This window comes from Ruditapes philippinarum, unplaced genomic scaffold, assembly GCF_026571515.1.
Source record: "Ruditapes philippinarum isolate M1 unplaced genomic scaffold, ASM2657151v2 ctg2406_1_1_1_1, whole genome shotgun sequence".
NCBI classification, from domain to species: Eukaryota; Metazoa; Mollusca; class Bivalvia; order Venerida; family Veneridae; genus Ruditapes; species Ruditapes philippinarum.
Window position 1 is genome coordinate 119,423 of NW_026855274.1, and position 23,919 is coordinate 143,341.

Sequence of the window (23,919 nt, forward strand, 5' to 3'; positions counted from 1 at the left end):
ATGGTATTTAAATTTAATTTTCTTTGAGACTGTATTTAGAGACTCCCTGTCATATGTGACCTTTTTCTGAAGATCCCTTGGAAAGTCGCATATGACAGTCTCGACTGTATTTCAAAGTATATTTCTTAACTATCGTTGCATATATTTCTGTTTAAAGTGTCTCAGCTCATTTATGTAAGAAATTTAAATGTTATGTTTTTAGGCTTTTAAACCTCAGTGGAGTCCCTTTAAAGCATTACTACAGTAAGATGGTAATATATTTGGTACTTTTTGTAGATTTTAAGTACACTTGCAATGTGTAAATTACTTTCTTTATTCACTTGACAATATTTTATTTTTGAAAAGTTTACATTATGAAAATATAATTATAAAATATAATAATTATAAAGATATCTCTCAAATTTTATATTAATCTGTATGCTTGCTGCTTTATAAAATAACAAAAAACAAATTCTTATTTTTATTGTATTTTCTGTAGAAAAAATGGTAATATTTACGTTTTTGATTGTTCCTCTCCATTTGTTGCAATAACTTCTGCCCCTCCTAGATCTTTATAAAATCTTACAGGAATCTGGAAAGAAAATGAAATAGCTTAAAATCACAATTTTGAAGCATTTAACCCCTTAACTTGCTTTGAGTTTGTAAAACAAACAAGAGCTGTCGGTAGGACAGCACGCTCGACTATTCTAAGTGCTTGATAGTAAAAGAGCCTTGATAATGTTAAATTTTTTAAGTTCACAAAAGGGCTAATTTTTTTTTATAAATTCATGTTATAGGCCTTAGAGAGAGTCTAATTATACAGTATTGACTTGACTATTCGGAAGGTAATGTCACAAGGGTGTTTTATTGAGTATAATAATACTAATTACCTATGAATACATAAATTTGACAGAAAAGGTACAAAGGCTTGTTATTAAGATGTTTTATCAAGTAAATCACTGCTTTATTATTATCAATGCATAAAATGTCCCAAAAAAGGCACAAACCCTTCAGTAGTTATTGAGATAACAGCTTACAAGCAAAACTTTACCATGAATTTCATGGAAGTTGAAAAAGGGGAGAAATATCAGCCTAAATGCAAGATAGAATTATGGATCTTTGTCAGTGACCTACAATTATGACCCTAAATGCATCTGTGAAGTTTTAAATAAATATCTTAAATAGTTATTGAGATATGTAAAACTTGCATGTAAACATTAACTAAGAGACTAAGTAGAAAAGGGGATATGAATCAGGCTTAATGCAAGATAGAGTTATGGAACTTGGTCAGTGACATACAATTATGACCCTCCTATTATGACCCTAAGTGCATGTGTAAAGTTTCAAGTAAATATCTTTGAAGACCTTTAACCAAAATTTCTAAGTTTCAAAGGGGTAAATAATTCTGCAAATATTGCAGGCAGAGTTAAGCAAATTTTGCAAACTGATGTACATTGTTACTATAAAAAAAGTATTTTAAATTTCAATTGAATATCTCAAGCAATAATTTAGATATTGGACTTTACAAAAAAACTTTAACCAAAATTTCTAAGTTCCAAAGGGGCAAATAATTCTGTCAATATTGTAGGCACAGTTATCCAACTTGTCAATCTGATGTACCTTGTTACTATAAATAAGTATTGTAAGTTTCAATTGAATATCTCAAGCAATAATTGAGATATTTGACTTTACATAAAACTTTAACCAAAATTTCTAAGTTAAAAAGGGGCATAATTCTGTCAATATTGTAGACAGAGTTATCCAACTTGTCAATCTGATGAACCTTGTTACTATAAATAAGTATTGTAAGTTTCAATTGAATATCTCAAGTAATAATTGAGATATTTGACTTTACAAAAAACTTTAACCAACGCAGACGCCGACGCGGACGCTGACGCCGACGCGACTACAATAGCTCTCATATTCTTCGAATAGTCGAGCTAAAAATTGATTTGCCGTGCTTTGAGTTCAGAACTTCATTTTCAGATCATTGGAGTTCTGAATTTTCAACATCTAAATGCAAAAATTGAGATGCTTACAATCCATTCAAATTGCATAAGTTCATGTATACCAGACATACTTTAAAAAAAAATATCATTGCTGGGCCATAACTCTGACAAAAATCATTGAACTGGTAAATCCCCATGAAATGCAGACTTGACTTGATCATTCCTGTAATATTAGTATGAAATTGCACTCCTAGTTCTTTGACGAGTTGTCCACACAAATTGTGTCACAGACGGACGGACATGCCACCAAAACAGGATAACGAGCCTTTTTTTTAAAAATTCTTTTTTTTAACAGAGGGCCATTACAGAATGAACTTTATTCAGTTTACAATAAGATTACCCTGTATCTATTCTCCAAAAATGTAATAATAATTCAGGCAAGAGGGTCAATATTTTTTTAATAAAAACATTCTGTAGTCTAGATCTATGCTTTTTCCAGTTCAGTTCTGATGGTTTTTCACTTAATGTGATTATGTCTTTGCCACAATAAAAAGCCAAGTTTTAATATATAGAGGATTTTTTGTGTGTAGGTTTGATAATTTATTGAACGAGTTGAATAAAATCATATTATGCGAGCCTCCGCGAGCCTCCGGCGAAAACATGATATTGTTTTATTGAATGAGTTCAATAAATTTAGTATTGAATCAACACAGTATAATGTTCTATTTATAACATATATAAGAACAGTAAACTGTAAAAAAGAGTCATTTTTCATTAACGCGCCTATAGTGTAACACAAACATTAGTGCGCTTTAACGCTATATTTATATGCAGCGCAAATGACGTCACATCAATACATAAAGCCCACATTCTCCCCCAATTTTATGACCCCCCCCCCCTACTCTCACTTGCTCCCCCCCTCCCCACAAGAATATCAAAATAATGTTTGTGAAAGTGAAATCTAAGTCCCTTACCCCAACACAATTCTCAATCTCTTTATCAATGGACATTCCGTCAGTGTGGAGAAGAAGGTTACACGACATGAAGTCCAGTCTTGCACTAGAATCTGACTTATCCACATGCTTATTGACTAGTGTCATAAAAAATTCCTTCACTGCCTCATTATCCGTCAGTGTCTGTCTGGTAATAAACTGTGTCTGAAATAAAAAAGTTAACAGCTGTTAGTGTTTAGTGTTTCCGTTCAAATCATATTAAAGGGACTCCACTGAGGTTTTATTGAGATGACTGGACTGAAAATATTTTTTGACATTAATATTTCATTTGATGTATTTGATCAATAGCTTGTATGCATAATTCCAGATCAATTTTGAAAAATAACTCAAAATTGGGATAAAATATATTATCTTTCCCACTAAAATTGGGTTAAAATACTATAAAAATAAGATTTTCAATATATTTTTTATCAACTTTTGCATTATCTTTCTGTTTTAAAGAAACCCAGCTGATCTATGTAAAACATTCAAATTTTATTTTTTAGGCTTTTTGCCCTCAGTGGAGTTCCTTTAACGAGTCATAGGTTACCAATATTGACGCTTCATCGGTATATATCATGTATTGTCTATCTATATTTCACTTTCATACCTGTTTCCATGGCTACAGTAAAATATATATTCTATGCATTCAATTATCTTTGTTAATTATGTTTAAATGTTCACCAAATTAGAATGAACCCTTCCCTTGCTTAAAATGATAATGATTAGCCTTTGTCACCAGTAGAGCACGACCAATCTGAACATCCTTGCAGTGTGACCAGGCTCTATATTGTTGTCACAGTCAGGCTGACAAACTTGATATCTATTTAATGTACATTTCCTACACAAGCTGGACAAGTATATGATGTAAGTTATGAAAATTCAGAAGGTATAGAGTTACTCACTATTGACACAGCATTTAATTATTAAATCAGCCATTGGTTTTGAATTTGATATAGACAATTGATTCAGCCATTAGTAAGTAAATCAGCCATTAAATTTGACTTAGCCATTGGCTATTTGCTCAATTATGAGTTTTTCACTCAGCTATGGGTGTTTACTCAACAAATGGTTATTGACTCAACCATGAGTTTTTCTCTCAGCCATGGTTCTTTTTCACTCAGCAAATGGTTATTGATGCAGTCATGGGTTTTAGAATAAGCCATTGGTTATTGGCTTAGCCATGGGTTAATGACTCAATCATTGGTTAGTGGCTAGGCCATGGCTTAATAGCTCAGCCATTGGTTAATGGCTCAGCCACATGTTATTGGTTCAGCCATTGGTTATTGGCTCGGCCAGGGGTTGATGGCTCAGCCATTGGTTATTGGCTCAGTCACATGTTAATGGCTCAACCATTGGTTATTGGCTCAGCCATGGATTAATGACTCAGCCATGGATTAATGGCTCAGTCATTGGTTATTGGCTCAGCCATTGGTTATTGGCTCAGCCACGGATTAATGGCACAGCCTTTGGTTATTGGCTCAGCCACATGTTAATGGCTCAGCTGTTGGTTATTGGCTCAGCCACGGGTTAATGACTCTGTCTCAGCCACGGGTTAATGCCTCAGTCATTGGTTATTGGCTCAGCCAACAGTTATTGGTTTAGTCATGGGTTGTTTTATTTTTCAAAGAAAAGCCTTTTTTACTAAACCATTCATTATTAACTTGATCATAAGTAATTGACTAAGCTAAAGAACATGAAGCATTATTAAATGAAAAAATAAAACCTACCTTGTCTTCTTTCCCACTCAGCTGTATAGATAAACCAGAACAACTTAATATCAGGGAAATGCTGGAACATTTTCTGCCTCCAAGACTTCTAGACACAAGTTCTGAAATGAAAATTGAAAAATGAGCCGCTTCATGACAAAACCAACATAGTACGTTTGCAACCAGCATGGATCCAGACCAGCCTGCGCATCCACGCAGTCTGATCAGGATCCATGCTGTTCGCTTACAAACTCTATTACAAATGGTCGCAAACGCACTATGTTGGTTTTGTCGTGACATCATTTTGTTGTGTATCTTATTAACTGATGACTGTGTTACATCAAAAACTAATATTTGCCACTGTTTAACATTGTTTTTGTGATGGTAATAAACTAAATAATGTCAAGATTGTTTTTTTTTTCTAACATTTTTTTACCCAGTTCAACTTATTTTGTATCAACTCTATTTATATGAGCATCTGAGAATGAAAATGGATATCAGTTTTTCTATGTTGTCATAGAATAATGCATGGTCTAAAAACAAAGCACTCAAAATTTGATTCTGATTTCTTTAAAAAAAAAAAAAAAGGATAAAAATGATAATGAAAATTATCTTTGCAGTCTGACAATCAAAGTCTCTTCTATTGGCTATCCAGTCATTTCATATTGTGAAAATTTTCCATAAAAAAAATGGATGGTTTTGACCAGATTGAATAACAAATAAGTCCTTCATCTGTGGCTGAGTGGTTAAAGGCCATTCACTTCAAACCACTTGCCTCTCACTGCTGTTAGGTCGTGGGCAAGCATTATTAGATTCTACATGTGGAGACAGCTTAGAATCCAGTTAGCTTATGGGACATTGTTGGTTCTACTCAGGTACCTGTTTGTGCCTGTAATAATGTACAGGAGGCATCGGAGGTCTTCCTCCACCAGTAAAGCTGGGAAGTTGTCAATTGATCTATAGAATGTTAGTGCGACATAACCAAATAAAAACTAGAGGATGCTTTTGTAAAAAAGCGCATGTCTCCCCCACTGCACTGTGACCTTGACCTTTGACCTACTGACCCCAAAAACAATAGGGATCATCTGCTCTATAAGACCAATCATCCTATGAAGTTTGAGGGCTGTAGGTCAAAAGGAACTCTAGTTATCATCCGGAAACGAGAAATTGACCAACGGTCACTGTGACCTTGACCTTTGACCTACTGACCCCAAAAACAATAGGGATCATCTGCTCTATAAGACCAATCATCCTATGAAGTTTGAGGGCTGTAGGTCAAAAGGAACTCTAGTTATCATCCGGAAACGAGAAATTGACCAACGGTCACTGTGACCTTGACCTTTGAACTACTGACCCCAAAAACTATAGGGATCATCTGCTCAATAAGACCAATCATCCTATGAAGTTTGAGGGCTGTAGGTCTAGAGGAACTCTAGTTATCATCCGGAAACGAGAAATTGACCAACGGTCAGTGTGACCTTGACCTTTGACCTACTGACCCCAAAAACAATAGGGATCATCAGCTCTATAAGACCAATCATCCTATGAAGTTTGAGGGCTGTAGGTCAAAAGGAACTCTAGTTATCATCCGGAAACGAGAAATTGACCAACGGTCAGTGTGACCTTGACCTTTGACCTACTGACCCCAAAAACAATAGGGATCATCTGCTCTATAAGACCAATCATCCTATGAAGTTTGAGGTCTGTAGGTCTAAAGGAACTCTAGTTATCATCCGGAAACGAGAAATTGACCAACGGTCACTGTGACCTTGACCTTTGAACTACTGACCCCAAAAACAATAGGGATCATCTGCTCAATAAGACCAATCATCCTATGAAGTTTGAGGTCTGTAGGTCTAAAGGAACTCTAGTTATCATCCGGAAACGAGAAATTGACCAACGGTCAGTGTGACCTTGACCTTTGACCTACTGACCCCAAAAACAATAGGGATCATCAGCTCTATAAGACCAATCATCCTATGAAGTTTGAGGGCTGTAGGTCAAAAGGAACTCTAGTTATCGTCCGGAAACGAAGAATGGACGGACGGACTGACGGACGGACGGACGGACGGACGGACGGACTGACGGACAGGGCAAAAACAATATGTCTCCCCCCGAGGTGGGGGAGACATAATAATGGGGGGGGTGAAGAGAAGATATTTAGTGTAGAAAAACTTAAAAACATGTATCTCACATGAAAAAAAAAGACTTGACATACCTAATATGCTATCCAGGGTTGAATTATAATATTTATACTGAACAAGGACTACGTTAGGCTGTAAGGCACGTAAAATGGCAGCAGTGTTCCGCATCTTACTGGAGATTATCACAAGTCTGCACGGAACTTCTTTACCTGAAAAAATTCATTTGAACACTTTTCAATCTTCCTAAAAATCTTCGGTTGCAGATAGTTATAGCCACATGTGGAGATTACTTAATTATATTTATACTTATCGCCTTGTTAAAATGTATTAAATTCTCAAGTCAGATTCTATTATTGTGTCTGTAATTTACAACTGTCATATAATTTGATTTTCTATCAACATCTCAACCAGAAAAGAGTTTGAATACATATATAGGGGGAGGGGGAAATAAAAATCAACAAATCAGATATACTATTGAAACCATATTCCCTTAACCATGTGATCTATTTTAGGATTAGCTATCTCTCAATCAAATGCCCCTTAAATGTACTTTCTTCAACCAAACAATACTATATTTTTATTCACAAATAACTTAAGACAGGGACATAATAAACAAACATAAATCTTTATTGTTGCAGAAATAGACAATCCATGAATTCAAGAACACATGAAAATCACAGACACAAGACTATCGAGCCAGGGACGAAAAAACTAAGACCAGATTAATAAAAAGCCAAGTTTTTCATGTTAAATATCAAAACCCAAAAAAAAAATTCTTAAAAATATACTATCATTTAAAGTATATTTTTCCTCCTGATCCGATAATCTGATGCCTGTGACGAAAATGTTCTTTCTGTTAAAGCCACGAACTTTTATGCCCTAGCAATTATGTGAATTCACAGTATATAAAACAGTTACCTGAGCCGGCCCCTGTTTCTTCTATATCAACAGCTTCATCTTGGTATGATATGACCACTTCCTGTTCCTCATAAGTTTTACTGTCACATGATCCAAATGATGCAACCGACCCACGGTTCTTGTTGTAGTCATGTGACTCGCTGCGATGATGGCCATGGTCATGTGACACGCTCCGGTGAGTCTGAAGATCAAACAAAATAATCAACCCGGCTGTAAGTTTATAAAAGGCGATCGTGGCTGAGTGGTTAAGGTAGTTGACTTCAAACCACTAGCCCCTCACCGCTATGGGTTCGAATCCCAACATGGTCTTTGGACTCTTTTATGAGAGGAAACCATCAAGCTAGCTAACCGAATGTCAATAGTTCTACTAAGGTGACCGTTTGTGCCTGAAATAATGCCTGGAGAGACACCTGAAGTCTTCCTCCACTGGAACGTTGCCGTATGACCTATACTGACTTGGTGTGGCTTAATTCCCAATCAAACAAACAAACAAACTTTAAGTATATAATTTTTTAAGAAAGCTGTATTTCAAACAAAAAGACATGATAATTATACAAATATCAAATTTTAATTATGATGAAATAATTTAATGTCTTTAACCTTCTCCATAACACAATAAAACTGCCTGAAAATAAATATGAGCCGCGTCACGACAAAACCAACATAGTGCGTTTGCGCCCAGCATGGATCCAGACCAGCCTGCGCATCCGAGCACTATGTTGGTTTTGTTGTGACGTGGCTCATATAATATTCTGTCACATATCAACAAAACAGAATCACATTTTCATTGACATGTTTATAATGAAATTCTAACATAAAGACAAGTACATAAAATTATCTTATAAAATTTTTTAGGATAACTAATGCACAGCTAAGCAGCAGTCCCAAAAACAGCACAGAAATGCTATTAATATCTTACAGGACAGTTATGACTCAGAAATTCTATCATTTTTATTTCTTAAAATCTTTGTAATATTTTTGGTATCTTGCTACAGTTCCAAAATAATACTTACATTGTATTTGCCAAAAACAATGTACATGAAAACTGTCTTTAGCTCATTTAGCTCTGTTGGCGATGCATATAATTATACATAATGAATTAGTATGTTATATGGAAGTAAACATACCACTTTCCTTACATTTTGCTACCTTTACTGCACAATTAATTTTAAGTTCTGAAAGCGGCCCTTAAAACTATTCAATGTTAACACAAACCATTTTATACAAAGTTCAAGGCACTGAAAATATTCAGTGTTAACCTTTTGTAAATTGCATATTGCATATTTGAAGCCAAAATAATGATTACATACACTTACTTCCACAAAAGTATGAGTGCTAAAATTGAAAATTCAAATTTTTTCCAACATTCAAGAGAGATAAATTTGTCCAAAATTATTGAACACTGACCAAATGCAAACTTGAACTGCATATTCCTAAGATGTATCTATATGTCAAATTTGAGTTGAATATGTACAACTGTTGGGGAGATAATGAACGGAAACTGAAAATTTCATATCATTTTCAAAGTGAAAGGGGCATTACCTTGCCAAAAATCATCAAACCATGACCAAATTCGAACTTGACCTGCCCAGGACCTTTGACGTATGATTATCTATATGTCAAATTTGAATAAATGTGTACAACTGTTGGGGATATAATGAACAGAAACTGAAAAATTCATCAAGGCGCATAACTCTGTCAAAAATCATCGGACCATGACCAAATTCGAACTTGACCTGTATTTTCTCATGATATATCCATATGTCAAATTTAAGTTCAATGTGTGCAACCGTTACTAAGATAATGAAGGGAAACTAATGATGATGGAATGACGGGACAGGGTAACTGACTATATGCCCCCCCCCCCGCCATTAATGGCGGTAGCATAAAAATAACATTCCGGATTAACCGATTTGCTACATTATTGGCTGATGTTAGAATTTTTTTGGCGGGACAGCATTACAGTAAGACTACTACATTTTTTTTACTTAAGATTTTTTTCATATCCATGGAGATGTTCTTATTTAATTTTCACTAACCTGCACCTTTGTCTTGTTACCATTGCTATCTACAGGTCCAACGGGTGGCTTACTCTCCATCAGGAAAGCTTTCGGTTTTGATCTTGGATCGGAAAATTTCGTACTAGCGTCAGGAATGAAATTCGGATGATTAATAGGGCTTGGCTTGCCGTCCTGTTTTCCATGGACATCTGGTTTTAACTCGTTTGTGTCACATGACAACAATTGGCTATCTGTAGCTCTCTCACTCATGTTTAGCTCACAGTTATCATGTTTCTGACTTGTAGTTTATCATACTTGCAGTTTATTCATACTTGCTGTTTCAAACTTGATGTTGTAAATCTGCAATAGTAATATTAATATTGTGAGAAACGTAAAATCACATGACTAAACAATTAAATGTTTTCAGGAATAACCAAATATATTATTGCTGAATTCTGATTTTTTAACACACTTAATTAAGCTGTTTGTCTAAATAAAAGTGTCAGGAATATTGCTTATACTTATTTAAGATACATATACTTGATTGGTCTAAGTAAAACAAACCTATCAATTGTATATTATAAAATAAATCCATAATTCAGCATGATCAAGATCGGTCTGAATTTCCTACTTGGATTGCTAGTTTCCAATGTTTTGAATGGGTATAAAATGTAGGACTTAATTTTGCGCCAAAAGTGAGCTTAACAAAGTCTCAGTAAACTTTTAATTGAAATATAACAAAAATACTGGGTCCCAAGCTTCTTCTTCTCTTTTACATGTATATATCCTAACCATGAAATTTTGGAATCTTTTGTTGCATCTCCTTTATCAAATTAGTTATGTCTGTTTAAACAACAAAAGTAAGCTGAATTGGATATTACTGAAAACCTAATAATTTGCTTAATTCAATGCCTTGATAAAAATACTTGTAATGTATCACAGTATGACAAACTATCGTTAAACTTCAGCGATATCCCTTAATTATTGGTTACATTGCCTACATGCATGATGAATTTTCATCGGAGAAATTGGGGAAAAGTGTGTTTTGTACATTTTAGAATAAATAACTATTGCTTCTTATATAAGTAAAAAATGTTTAGTCTTTTCTGTTGATGTATATCCGGGAATTCAATATAGCGGTATTTTTGCTATTTTTACCCAGGATGCATCAAATCTCGCGACTTATGATAACTTGCGGGAACATAATTCCGCCAATACTAATCGATTTTAACTGTGTGACGTCACAGTCTCTTCTCCATCTTAAATTTAGCTCCATGTCACTGTCTAACTAAACTTGCATATAGCCGATATTATAAAAATCAAAATCTGTCAATATAGATAGATAAGACCTAAACCACAATATAGATAGATAAGACCTACAAGCCAAATACCTGTAGGCTGTAGGATGACTTGGCTCTGATTGAAGGGCTAAGCCCTTTTTGCATGTTTGAGATGACAAGAGACACAAAGTATATAAAGGATCAAATAATTAACCCTGACGTACAGATAACACATTTTCAAGTTAAAGTATATACTCTTTATAGACAGCGTCACTGGTTTATTTTAGAAAAGTTGCTCTGTTCCGGACAACCATGTTTCGGATAGCACGTGAAACCGTGTTTAATATTGAAACAATACCTTTGAAAGTTAAAACATCCGCAGGGTTATTGACATTCCATTCATCTAATTAAAACTAGTTATGTAGCTGTATAATTTAAGATTAAATGGAACTAAAAACAGCGGAACACTCTTGACTTGACTTGAAATATTTGGCTTAGGACGTACAGCTTTGCTTCTTGCGATTCTATAAAGTAGTGCATTGAGTTTTCCGAAAATGAAAGAAAAGAAATAAAAGAAAATCAGTAAAAGATGAACTAATCCTTTTAAAAAAGACTAAAATTTACTTTCTTTTATAAGAATGATGTATAAAACAACGTCAAATAAGACTTAATCTTCACGCGCAATAATAAAAGCTTATATCCACTGTAAACATTGGCTAAAACATTACCCCATGAATTTATCGTCATAGTCATTCTAAGGTTAGGCTATGCTAAATTGTACCTACCGTTCGTATAAGCTTTAATTTAGTTGTGTTAGACCTTTACAGATTGTCGCCTATCTTATATCACATGATTGACTAACCCCATCACATCAGAATTTTATAATAATGACCAATCACAGGTGATATGCTCACGAGGCTTTGTTAATGGGTTATCTAAAATAAATTGACCACGCTCTCATTGTTCTTCTCATTATTACACATATTTACAATATGACAAATGTCCCCAAATATACGTTGAAATTGACTATTCACTCCAATTGTGATTTTTTAAGGAGGTTGGAAATCATATGATTTCAAACTAATCTTCCTATATATAGAGCAGGGAATCCTAGAAGTTAACTTCCAAAAGTCCATTGATGAAGGCTCGATCATTGCCATCCCAATGGAAATCTACCCATGTAGCCTAGCTAAATCTTCAAGATCAAGGCGACAGGTCAGTCCCTGCCAATTATATGCCAATTTCCTTAACATGTGTTGTGTGTAAGATTATGTACACTGCGAAAAAGACATGGATATACGGAAGTGTACGGAATTCCGTATATCATTAATATACGTGTAAGAATACGGGAAACTTGAAATACGGAGATGTACGGGACCGTATATTATATCAGTCCGTATATGACTAGTATACGAACTCCGTACACTCGTAATATACTGGAAATTTGATGTACGAAGTCCGTATTTTACTAATATACGGAATTTTTATGACAAGTCCGTATATTACTAAAATACGAAATTCCGTATTCGTGCAAATACGGATTCTGTATATAGAAATAGCGAATGATACCGTCAGTGCACAGAAAGTGTAAGACATCCACCTGTAGCATGCAGACGCGGTATTCTAGCTCAATACCGCTGTGTTTGCTTTTTAGCATACACCCGCAGATAAATAGCGAATACTTTACAATTGCGATTGACGATTAGATAGTACTTTTTTGTATTTTGCATCTATGGTGAATCATGTTATTTTGTAATTTCTTTTTCATTAACATTATAATATTTTATAATGATGAGCCAAAGATGAGAAAATGATAAAGTTGAAATTGTGATGTTCAAAACATGAATTAATTATATTAAAATCGTGAATCTGTGAAGTTGAAATCGTGAAAGTTAAAATAATTGTGAAATCACGAAGATGAAATCGGGATTGTCCACACAGCATTTAAATTTTACGTTTATATATAGTCTGATTTTATTGACCTGTCAATTATGAATACATTATAGGGTTCATTTAAATATTCGATTCCACTTCGGTTTGGTCCGTGTAGTTTACGAGAATTAATGTGGAGTATATTAGTCATGGATTGAAAGTCACGCTTAGCCTAGCTGAATGTGAAGGTTTTCGTTGATTCACAATAGGACAGTCGGTAAAGAGAATGCATGATAATTGAGAGGTCTTTGGTTCGATCCTTACTGTTTCCATTGTTTTAGTACCCTTTCTTTATTTTTGCAGTATATTTAATGGAACAGATTTGTAGTGTGTTTTAAAGGAATTGAAAAGACATTTATTGATTTTAATCCGTTTTAATTTCAAACATGAATTCTTAAAAAACATGTTATTTAAAAAGAGTATATACATAACAAAATAAAGTAAAACATAATAAAAAAAACGAACAACATAAAATAATCAAATATAGATTCAATAATGTTGAAAATATTAATAAGAAAAAAAACACGGACCAACGCGGCCTCGAACTTAAAACACGTGCGGCACTTATATTATAAACTCGTGATTTACCCTGTTGCGCTATAACGCTGAGTACACTTAGTTTAGAGATACAAATTAAATTAAATTCCATCGTACAGCGTACATCTCACGGAACTTACCGAACATCTATCGAAGATTAATATACTGTGTGCATCGACCGTGTAATCAGTATGTAATTGACAGGTTAATAAAACCAAACAATATGTCCTACAAAAAATAGGCTATACATAATATAATACATGTACTTGCATATGTAAGAAAAAATCAACAAATATATCTCAATCATTCATTCATTCATTCATTCATTAACATTCATTAACTTCATTCATTCATTCATTCATTCATCATTCATTCATTCATTCATTCATTCATTCATTCATTCATTCATTCATTCATTCATTCATTCATTCATTCATTCATTCATTCATTCATTCATTCATTCATTCATTCATTCATTCATTCATTCATTGAATCAATCAACCAATCATTCATTCATTTATTCATTCATTCATTTATTCATACATTCATCACTCATTTATTCTTATATTTATATATTTATTTATTATTTATTCATTCATTCATTCATTCATTCATTCATTCATTTATTCATTCATTCATTCATCCATTCATTCATTCATTCATTCATTCATTTATTTATTTATTTAATCTTTTATTTCAGGAAACATAAAAATTTGCGTTTTTGTACACATGTTTTGAATAGAAATCTTATGAAGTTCCGAATTCCCCAATTTTGATTCTTTAGCGCGGTCTCATTTATGACATAATATTGTGTAATAGCCACGTGCTGTATTGCGATAATCGAAGCCAATACTGATTAAGCCGGATATTGATCCGGATATTGATCATAAACGCAGCAGGGTATAACGAGTGTCGGTTTTCTCCGATTACGTAAGTTAGCGCAATTGGTGTTGAATGTCTTAACGGTAATTTTTACTGTTAATTTCTAATATAATTCATGTACGAAATAAGGGAATAAAATTGTAATCCTATGTGATTTTGTTCTAGATATTATAAAGACTCTAACCCGACATATTAAAATGAAACAGACATAACTGCTGCATTCTTTCAAATGTTTTTGCAGCGTCGCGTTGTTGTTATCCTTTTATCTGGCGGAATTCGTCATTTAAACAAGACACAAACAAGATTAATCTTAAAGTATATTTTGAAGTACCCTGCCACCAGGTCCAATTATATCTAAGTTAACAAGCTAAAATCAGATGGATGTCACTGGGGTGTATGTACATGTATTGTTGATAGATGATGTCAAATTATTCGAAATAGCATTTCTTGAAAAATATCATCATCATCTCCCGAGTTTCCTCGTCTCCCATCAGCCGTGTTTCTACATAAACGGTGACTTGAACATTGTTCAGGACAGGGGAACATGGCCGTGCTATGTAAATTAACATTTGTACCCTGGTTTAAATAAAATTATGTATCTTGGAAACAGTTTTTGTATGAGTAAAAATCTGTTTAAAAAATAAAAATTATCGTACTTTGTTTTAAAAAATCATAAAGAACATACTAAATTATATGAGCCGCGTCACGACAAAACCAACATAGTGGGTTTGCGACCAGCATGGATCCAGACCAGCTTGCGCATCCGCGCAGTCTGATCGGGATCCATGCTATTCGCTTACCAAATTTATTACAAGTAGAGAAACTGACAGCGAACAGCATGGATCCTGATCAGACAGCGCGGATGCGCAGGCTGGACTGGATCCATGCTGGTAGCAACCGCACTATGTTGGTTTTGTCGTGACACGGCTCATATATTGATAGTAAAATCAATTTTTAAATTGGACTTTCGAATTTTCACCGATACTCCAAATATTCTTATACTGATAAAGTTTAATTTCAATTATGAAATCCGCAGATAATGTGAAGGGACCTTTATATTTCATTTATGTGTATAAGTAAGGAAGTAAGTAATTTATTTATTTTAATGACATGTGTAAACTTATTTTACAAATCTAATTTTACAACATATCAAATATACACGGCCCAGTGGGCCTATAAATCACCTCCAATAAACATAAAATATTATTATAAAGTCATAAGTGATTATATATACAAACTCATTTGTAAAAATCGTAGATATAACGTAATAGAAGTATTGTATATAATCATTGTGTAATAAATAGTTCATAAGATTTGTGATTTATTCTATAACTGTATCTATAAATGCTTTGTCGTATTTCATAGGGTGAGAGAAATGTGCAGTCTGACCGAAATTCGAACCGGGGACTCCGATTGAGCTATTCGGCCGCTTACAAATCTTTTCCTGAACAGTGGCATACTCCTCTGCTTTATTAAGATTCACAGATTTACAAGCAATATGCGAACTTAAACTCTGAGCTATATGCAGCCATGGTGCCCCGTTGGGCGCAAAGTATCACAGGGTAAGAAAAATGTGGAGCCTGACTGGTACTCGAACCTAGACTCTCAAGTACCGTTTAGGACACTAACGTCTGAGCTATCCGACCATTTCTGCTCTAAATAGTGAACAGTTCTGAACCGTGACACATATGTCAATATTGTTTATGTACTAAAGTCAATAATAATTACAATTTTCAATGAGTATTACATGTAATGTTTATATGTATATATCTATTATAATAACAGATGCAGAATTACATGTGAATATGTATATATTATTTTGTAAGTTTTAAGATAATCGATACAGAATACATGTGAATATGTGAATGTTATTTTGTAAGTGTTAAGATTGTTATTACTATACGTCAACATTCTTGGGCAGAGTGTAAATCATATCAGTCAAAATTGTGATACTGAAGAGTTTTTTGTTCTTAAGAGAAATAACGTTGAGTGTAATGTACCTGGTAAGAGACTTATAAGTTATATATTAATTTTGATATTATATGTGTACCTACATGAAAAATTTGGCAGGTAGTTTCTTTATCAATCAAATCGATCATCTCCAAACATTTGATGATTATTGATATAATGTATATATGTTGATGTCATACACTGTTGGTTATTTTGTATGTTTTGTGTCCTTATTGGCTTTAAAAACTATTTGAATGAAATAACGTGTCTACTGCATAATAGAAACTGGGACATACTATGAATAAAGTCCCGAACAGAACAATTATTTCATTAGAGCAGATAATGAATAAAAAGTTATTTTTTTAATATAAGTACTGAGCTTTCAACACACATAGTCATACATTTATTTAATTACAGTTGTCAAACTAAAATATATGATAAATTTTACTATTAATTATCAATCCTTTATTACAGCAATTTAATAGTTTAGAATTTTGACAATTCGACTAAAAAAGAAAAGAAATATAAAAAATACATTCTCTTGATAAGTTATTTTTTTATTTTTATTTTCATGCTTTACCCGCTTATTGTTGTTGTAACAAAAATTTGTGTAATTTATGAATATTTCTTAGCGCTTCTAAAACGTCTTTTATTATCATCATAAATATTATTATTATTATTATTATTATTATTATTATTATTATTATTATTATTATTATTATCATTATCAACATCATCATCATCATCATCATCATAAGTATTATTATTAAAACACACATACATTTATTTAATTATAGTTGTCTAACTAAAATATATGATAAATTTTACTATTAAAATTATGATAAATTTTACTATTATTATTATTATTATTATTATTATTATTATTATTATTATTATTATTATTATTATTATTATTATTATTATTATTATTATTATTATTATTATTATTATTATTATTAAAAAATAAATAACCGATTAAGCATTAGAATCAAAGTTTTGCCTATGAAAAAGTATCAATGGTTATGTTATACATGTATGCAAAGTTATTTGATATTTCCTATTTAATATTGCATTATTTTGACTTAGTTTTCTGGTTTCTACCGCATTATCACGGACCATCATATAAATCCGTGGCATTATTAATGCTAAATGCTTTATTTCACAAACGGTATCTAGGCATATCACGCGTTTTCAAAACAGCCAATGAGTTTAAAGCGTTGGTTTTGTATCACGTGAATCCTATCAACCAATCAGAAATAGCGCGGGCGAAATGAAAAAAGAAACAACGCGATTGGAAATGGATGGTTAATAAAATTAAGAATATTGCAAAACAAGGTACGTTAAGTTATTTTTTACCGTTGTTAGATCAATATGCGATCAATAGAATAGTTGCATTTTGTGAACAACAGCTTATTTCAGGTTTAAACTGATTTGCTTTTAGAAAACTTTAACACTTTTTAATCTGTTTCGCTATCCAATATGGCCGCCGGATTAGATAATTAAAGCAGGGATATATCCCTAAATTTAGACTGGGAGGTTACGAGTTTGATTTTGATTTCTAAACTGTATCTTGTTTAATAAATAATTTGTTTGAAAAATGCAAAACAAAAAAATGAAAAGGGCATTTTTTAAATACGTTTATCATAACTTCCCTTTAGGGTAAAAAAGACACCACGTTAAAAATTACGACATTTAAACATCGAAGATGTCAAGGTATTACAACCCCTGAACATGGTAGTACAAAAGGATTAATCAGTGTGTGTGACACGACCTATGTATGCTTGATTGGTCAACTGATTGGACTTTATAATCTTGAGCGATCTCAATTATCACTTAAAATCAGGGGTTCGAGTCAATGTGCAATCAAGCAAGCTAAAAGATCATATCGAAAAGACACACTCAAATTCTATTTGTTTTAATAGTACTTTATGAAATTAATAGCCGAAACATAGGTTATTTTTTATCTATTCAATATAATAACAAAAAATTATGAGATTTAATCGTTTAACATATTTTAAAAGAAAATTGCTTAGTACTTCTAAAAATATTTTTATAATTTTTTAGATAAAATCGTCTTTCTCAGTCTTGATAATTCAACAAGCAGAATACTTGTTTTATATATGTAGTTTTTATTTTTATACAAATCCCCATTATTTGATGCAAACATAAGTCAATTTAAAGACTCCGTTCTTTTCATTTTTATTCACTTTTTTTAAGTTTCTGTACACATGTTTCTATATATTTCTTATTTATATTAACTATATATAAATGAATACAAATCTGAAACAAAAATAGCAAACAAATATGTCTTTATCATTTAAATCATTATACACTTAGATGAATAAAATAAAATGAATATATTTTTCAGAATTTTTTATTTACATTAATACATAGAATGACAGATAAATATCTGTATGCTTGCATGTTATATGGTCGACAGGTGTAACTTACTTACCCTTGGTGTCAAAAGATATGCTTTTTTTTTACATTGATACGAAGCTTAGTGTCGGTGTAAGAATTTTAAAACTCGTGAATATAAAATATAGCAACGAACCAGAAGTTTTAAAACGGTTTTGTTTGTATTGTTTTAGCATAAACAGTAATTAGCTAGACCGAGTTTACTTGCAATTCAGGACAGACAACTCTTTTTTTTTTCATTCGATATTCTTGGTTATTTATCTACGATTTTCAGGATAACCCAGATTTTAAATTGTATATACATGAACTGAGTTTTCAACATTTACATTGGATTTTTTATTGGACAAATTAAAATTTAAATATTTTTTTTCTTATTTTAATTAAACACTTTGTTTAGTTTTTAAGATAAACATTACGCATAAGGTGATATCGTATGGGTCAGTCACAAACACGCGCCTGTTTGAGGAAACAGTTATTCAATATTTCGTTACACATAAATTTAAACGCTTGAACAACTGTATAGAGCCTTTGCACATCACAAATTTTTCGACATTCCATATTTTGACTTATATTTCACATAAAGCGATATGGTAACACACGCACGAACACACAAACATACATAACTACACATACACATAAAAGTGAACACGTTCCTACAGTATTAACACTTTCGCACATGTGATCACTTATGAAATATTTTCAATGTGCTCTTTATCAGTTTATGCTGAAGTTATATTGTGATTTTTCAGGACAGTGTACAGCGTGTTTAAATCTTCCAGAAATGCAGCTGTGCCCTCTTTACAGCAATTATAGATGAAGCAAAGTATGGTAGCAAGTAATAAAGATGTAAGTTCACGTATATACATTGTTGTATTTTGTGAATAAAATAAGACAATTACACGGACGTACCAAGACTCATATATTTCCATCCGTGCTGACATCATGTGTTTTATTCTTTCTCAAGGCAAAGTCAAATTTCCTTAATTACACGCATTTATTTTGACATGAATAAATGTGGTTAGTTATAAATACAATGGTCCTCTTTTATATCTTGTTGGCGGGATGATGTCACACTTCATAAAATGATGTCAATTAAGACATATAAGCATTTTGCAGCGCATTTGAAAATGCTTTTGTGCATGCACACTAAAGTTAACAACCTTTGTCTGAATAGGTAAAACAGGGTTTTCAGAAGCGAATATAATGTAAGATAAGAAACAGAATTTGAAATGTCTTGATGGCAAAGTTAGTAAAGTCATTCGAATGTCAAACACATTAAATTTTATCACGAGTTCGAGCCTCACAAGTTGTCTCATTTTTTGCGTTTTTCTTTCCATATATTTTTTTTTTAATTTTACATTAGAAAAATGAATTGGGATAGTAAGGTAGTTTTGTTATGATATTTAATAATTTAGATATACATGCACGGATGATAGTGATTTGTATCCTGTACAGTGTGTAGTATGTAGTAGTCATAGTACTTTTGCAGTGCAAGAGTATTTCGTGCAAACTTTACTATAGTTGAAAGAGTCTGTGTACAGTATCATGCATTACGTATAAGTTTGAACTAACTTGCTAAATAGGGCTAAATATAGCTACATTTAAAACAAAATGAGAAGTTAATAGAAAATAGCACAGCATTTATAATCTTTACAATAAATGATACAGAACTTTCTTACTTTATTGATAATTATAAAGCAATATTTTTGGGAAAAAGGCGCAATCCGAGCCTAGCTTTCTTGCATTGATATTTACCACAACCTTATCTACTGCATTACGCTGAGAGTTGGTAAATTTGTTGATAATTTAATTTATATAGCTAGCCTGTTTGAATTGAAGATAATAAACACAATATGATAGCTGTTTTACATCTGGATAGTGGACTTGACCACCTCGTCACTTAATTATTATACAAAACGCACAGTACTTGTGCGCACGTGAAACATATGGCGTTGATACGTAAATGTTTCAGGTGCGCACGTAATACTGTCGCATTCGCATGTATTAACTAAAATATTTCCTATGTTATTTTATGCAATTGTCACATATGATACGTATATTTTATTATCTGAATATGATTTCATACTATCAGATTAATGCTACAGGCAAGGGAGGATATTTTAATTTATAATTTATGTGAGAATTATCACTTTTTTTTAGTGATTGCACACTGTAAGAGATTCTATTGTCAACTTACCTAGTTAAACAGTCTTAACAATAAAAAATATTAATCTACACTATTGTAAATTGAAGGTATTCATTCGTTGCTGTGAAGTTGTGATGAGACAGTTTTTGAAACAATTGAAACTGAAACAAACAATAATCCAAATTTGTTAAAATTTACGTTTTTATATAAATGAGAAGTATAGCTGGGTATTCCACCTTTTACTTAATTGGATATCATTGTGCAAACACGGATCTACATCTTACTAAGCAAATATCTGTACATTTTAAACCTTTTTTTTTCAAACGAATTGACTCCTGCTAACGATGCTTATATACATCGTAAAACGATCAAAAAGATTATGTCAGCACTTTTTCCCATTGCAATGTTATTTTGTTTAAATATATTTTCAATCAATAAAATAGTCTTTACATAGAACAAAGATACCATAATAATTTATATTACAAGTGTGAAATATAAATATTCGTAAAAGTTTCATAACAAAAACATATTTAACTTATCATTGTTATTTAACAACATATCATCTGTCATATATTAATCATTTCATTTAAATCCTGTGTAAATGGTTGCTTATAAATGACATCTTTATCCTAATAATATAAAATAATTTTGAAATTTGCATATGAAAGAAAAATTGTATATGTATATACTTTTAATAAATGCTTGTGTATAGTCTTTTTGAAAGTTGTGATTACTATTTCATGACACTATTTAAACAGGATTTTAAACTCTCTTTTTTCAGATACACACATGCCGAAGAAGATTGTAATATCTGGAGAAAACATTTCCTACGTCACGAAATAGACACCGTCACTCTGGTCTACGTAACATTCCTATAGATGACTGATTTATTTAAGTGCTTTTAAGAACACTGTTTGAATGACGAATTTCTGTGAATACGGATTGTTAATTTTAATGATTATTATTAAAACTTTCTGTAATTATCAATTTGTGCTATGGACTCATTTTCCTAAAATAATATGTAAATGTTAACACGAACAAATGATATGAATATCTTTAAAATGTTTTATAGGTGTAATATAAGTGGCTCATATGAATAATTGTTAAGATCAATCGAAAAGAACTTCAAGTTAGCATAGTTTGTTCTAGATTTAAACAACATGCAATTTTTAAAGGTTACGGCATGAAAATATCGAAAAATGTACATGTATAATTCGATCTCTGAAGAAAATATCGCGGTGCAGATGTTCTACACTGTGATACGTATTTCATGACTCTGTATCGCAACATACCGATATATTGCCGTTCCTTTGCAACGATACAATAATGTGTCCCGCTAGAATAAGGCTTACAGCAATATATGACTATTGTAGCGAAGACATGTTTATTTTGTTTAATATATGTATACATATTGAATATATGTTTATGAAATAATAAATATTTAAGAGTGACTCGATTTGGTTTTTACTTTATTATTTGAAATACTCCAATTGTAAAGATAAAGTTCTTAAGCATATGACTTTACAGTTCTCATTCGCAATGTTTAATCAAACATGTTCTATTGTACAAGCCTGCATTTCGGTCATGTATACGTGTCACTTATATGTAAATGCATGCTTTTGATAGTATCTGTACCTTCTTTCATCTCGAAAATACAGTTCTGTATACCCTGTGTACAACTGAACAATGCAATTCCGTATATCCCCTGTATATATTGAAAATACGATTCCGTATATCCCCTGTATATGTAGAAAATACGATTCCGTATATCTTCTGTATATGTAGAAAATACGATTCCGTATATTATCTGTATATGTGGAAAATACGATTCCGTATATCATCTGTATATGTGGAAAATACGATTCCGTATATCATCTGTATATGTGGAAAATACGAGTCCGTATATCATCTGTATATGTAGAATATACGGTTCCGTATATCCTCTGTATACGTAGAAAATACGAGTCCGTATATCCTCGGTATATGTAGAATGTACGGTCCCGTATATCCTTGGTATATTTATAGTATACTAGGGATAACAACCTTGATAAAGTCCGTATACGGGATTTTATTCTCCGTATACTTCAAACATACGAACAAATATACGTACATGTATATGGTGCAAATACGGAATTCCGTATATGCCTGATGCATATACGGACTTCCCGTATACCCGGTGTTCCCTATACGGACTCGTATACTTGGTCCGTATATTCGACAAATACATCCCGTACACGCCCGTATATGTCAAAAATACGGGACCGTATATTCCCGTATATCAGTATATTTTTCGCAGTGGTACCAAATAGTTTTCTCCTCTATTGTTAAACTCTTCACCACCCATGACTTCCTCTCACATGGTTTCAGGGGGAAAGGGTCATGTGTTACGCAACTTGCAACGTTGGTTAATGACCTAGTCACCTCAGTATATGAGAAAAAAACAAGTGTATCTGTTTCTTTAAGATTTCAGTAAGGCTTTCGTCAAGGTCAGCCATGAGAATTTAAAGTACTGCTGAAAATACATGAATCAGAGGTCAAACTTTAAAATGGGCAAGAAGTTTTCTTGATAGTAGGCAGCAGTCTGTTGTGCTAAGATAAGATAAGATAAGATAGATAAGATAAGTTTTATTTCAAGTCGGCAAGTTTTCAACATAACAACATAAGCTCTAGGAGCTTTTATAACCGACTGTAAATAACATAAAGTATAAGATCAACAAAGATAAAACAGCTACAATAAAAAATGATTAGAAACTAAGTGATAATATTAACATAAGCAGGGAAGAATAGCAAAAACACATTTAAAGCAAGCAAGAAAAAAAAACAACTGAAGAAGCTAAATGATAAATGTGACCCAAAAGAAAATGTTCATACCCAGAAAAATAAATAAAAAGTGGAGTAAATCAAGATATAGAAGTTAGCTGCAAGCAATACATTTACACTGTTTACCATTCCAGGATGAAATTAACTTTTTAAACTGAGCAAAATTTGAACATTTTCTAAAATTTTCGGGTAGAGTATTCCATAAAGCAGGTGCAGCATACCTGAAAGATTTTTTACCAGTAGTTGTAGTTCTGACTTGCGGG

At 32.4% G+C, this 23,919-nt stretch overlaps 1 protein-coding gene and 1 long non-coding RNA gene across 2 annotated transcripts in view; one reads left to right on the forward strand and one right to left on the reverse strand.

Moving 5' to 3' along the window:
• The window catches only part of LOC132742727 (serine/threonine-protein kinase Nek9-like), a 51,587-nt gene extending 39,972 nt beyond the window's left edge, over positions 1–11,615 (reverse strand). Inside the window, exons 1-7 of the mRNA XM_060731193.1 lie at positions 11,330–11,615; positions 9,731–10,051; positions 7,692–7,872; positions 6,848–6,982; positions 4,651–4,751; positions 2,903–3,085; positions 498–571 (exon numbers count right to left, since the gene is read on the reverse strand). Of these exons, the coding sequence (XP_060587176.1) occupies positions 498–571; positions 2,903–3,085; positions 4,651–4,751; positions 6,848–6,982; positions 7,692–7,872; positions 9,731–9,961 (905 nt within the window). The 5' untranslated portion in view covers positions 9,962–10,051; positions 11,330–11,615. The remainder of the gene's footprint in view (positions 1–497; positions 572–2,902; positions 3,086–4,650; positions 4,752–6,847; positions 6,983–7,691; positions 7,873–9,730; positions 10,052–11,329) is intronic.
• A 5,609-nt stretch (positions 11,616–17,224) lies between these two features.
• On the forward strand, positions 17,225–23,136 carry LOC132742724 (uncharacterized). The gene is made up of 3 exons (XR_009627461.1): positions 17,225–17,607; positions 19,440–19,536; positions 21,618–23,136. It is a non-coding gene; the product is annotated as an uncharacterized LOC132742724 (long non-coding RNA).
• The last annotated feature ends 783 nt before the right edge of the window (positions 23,137–23,919 follow it).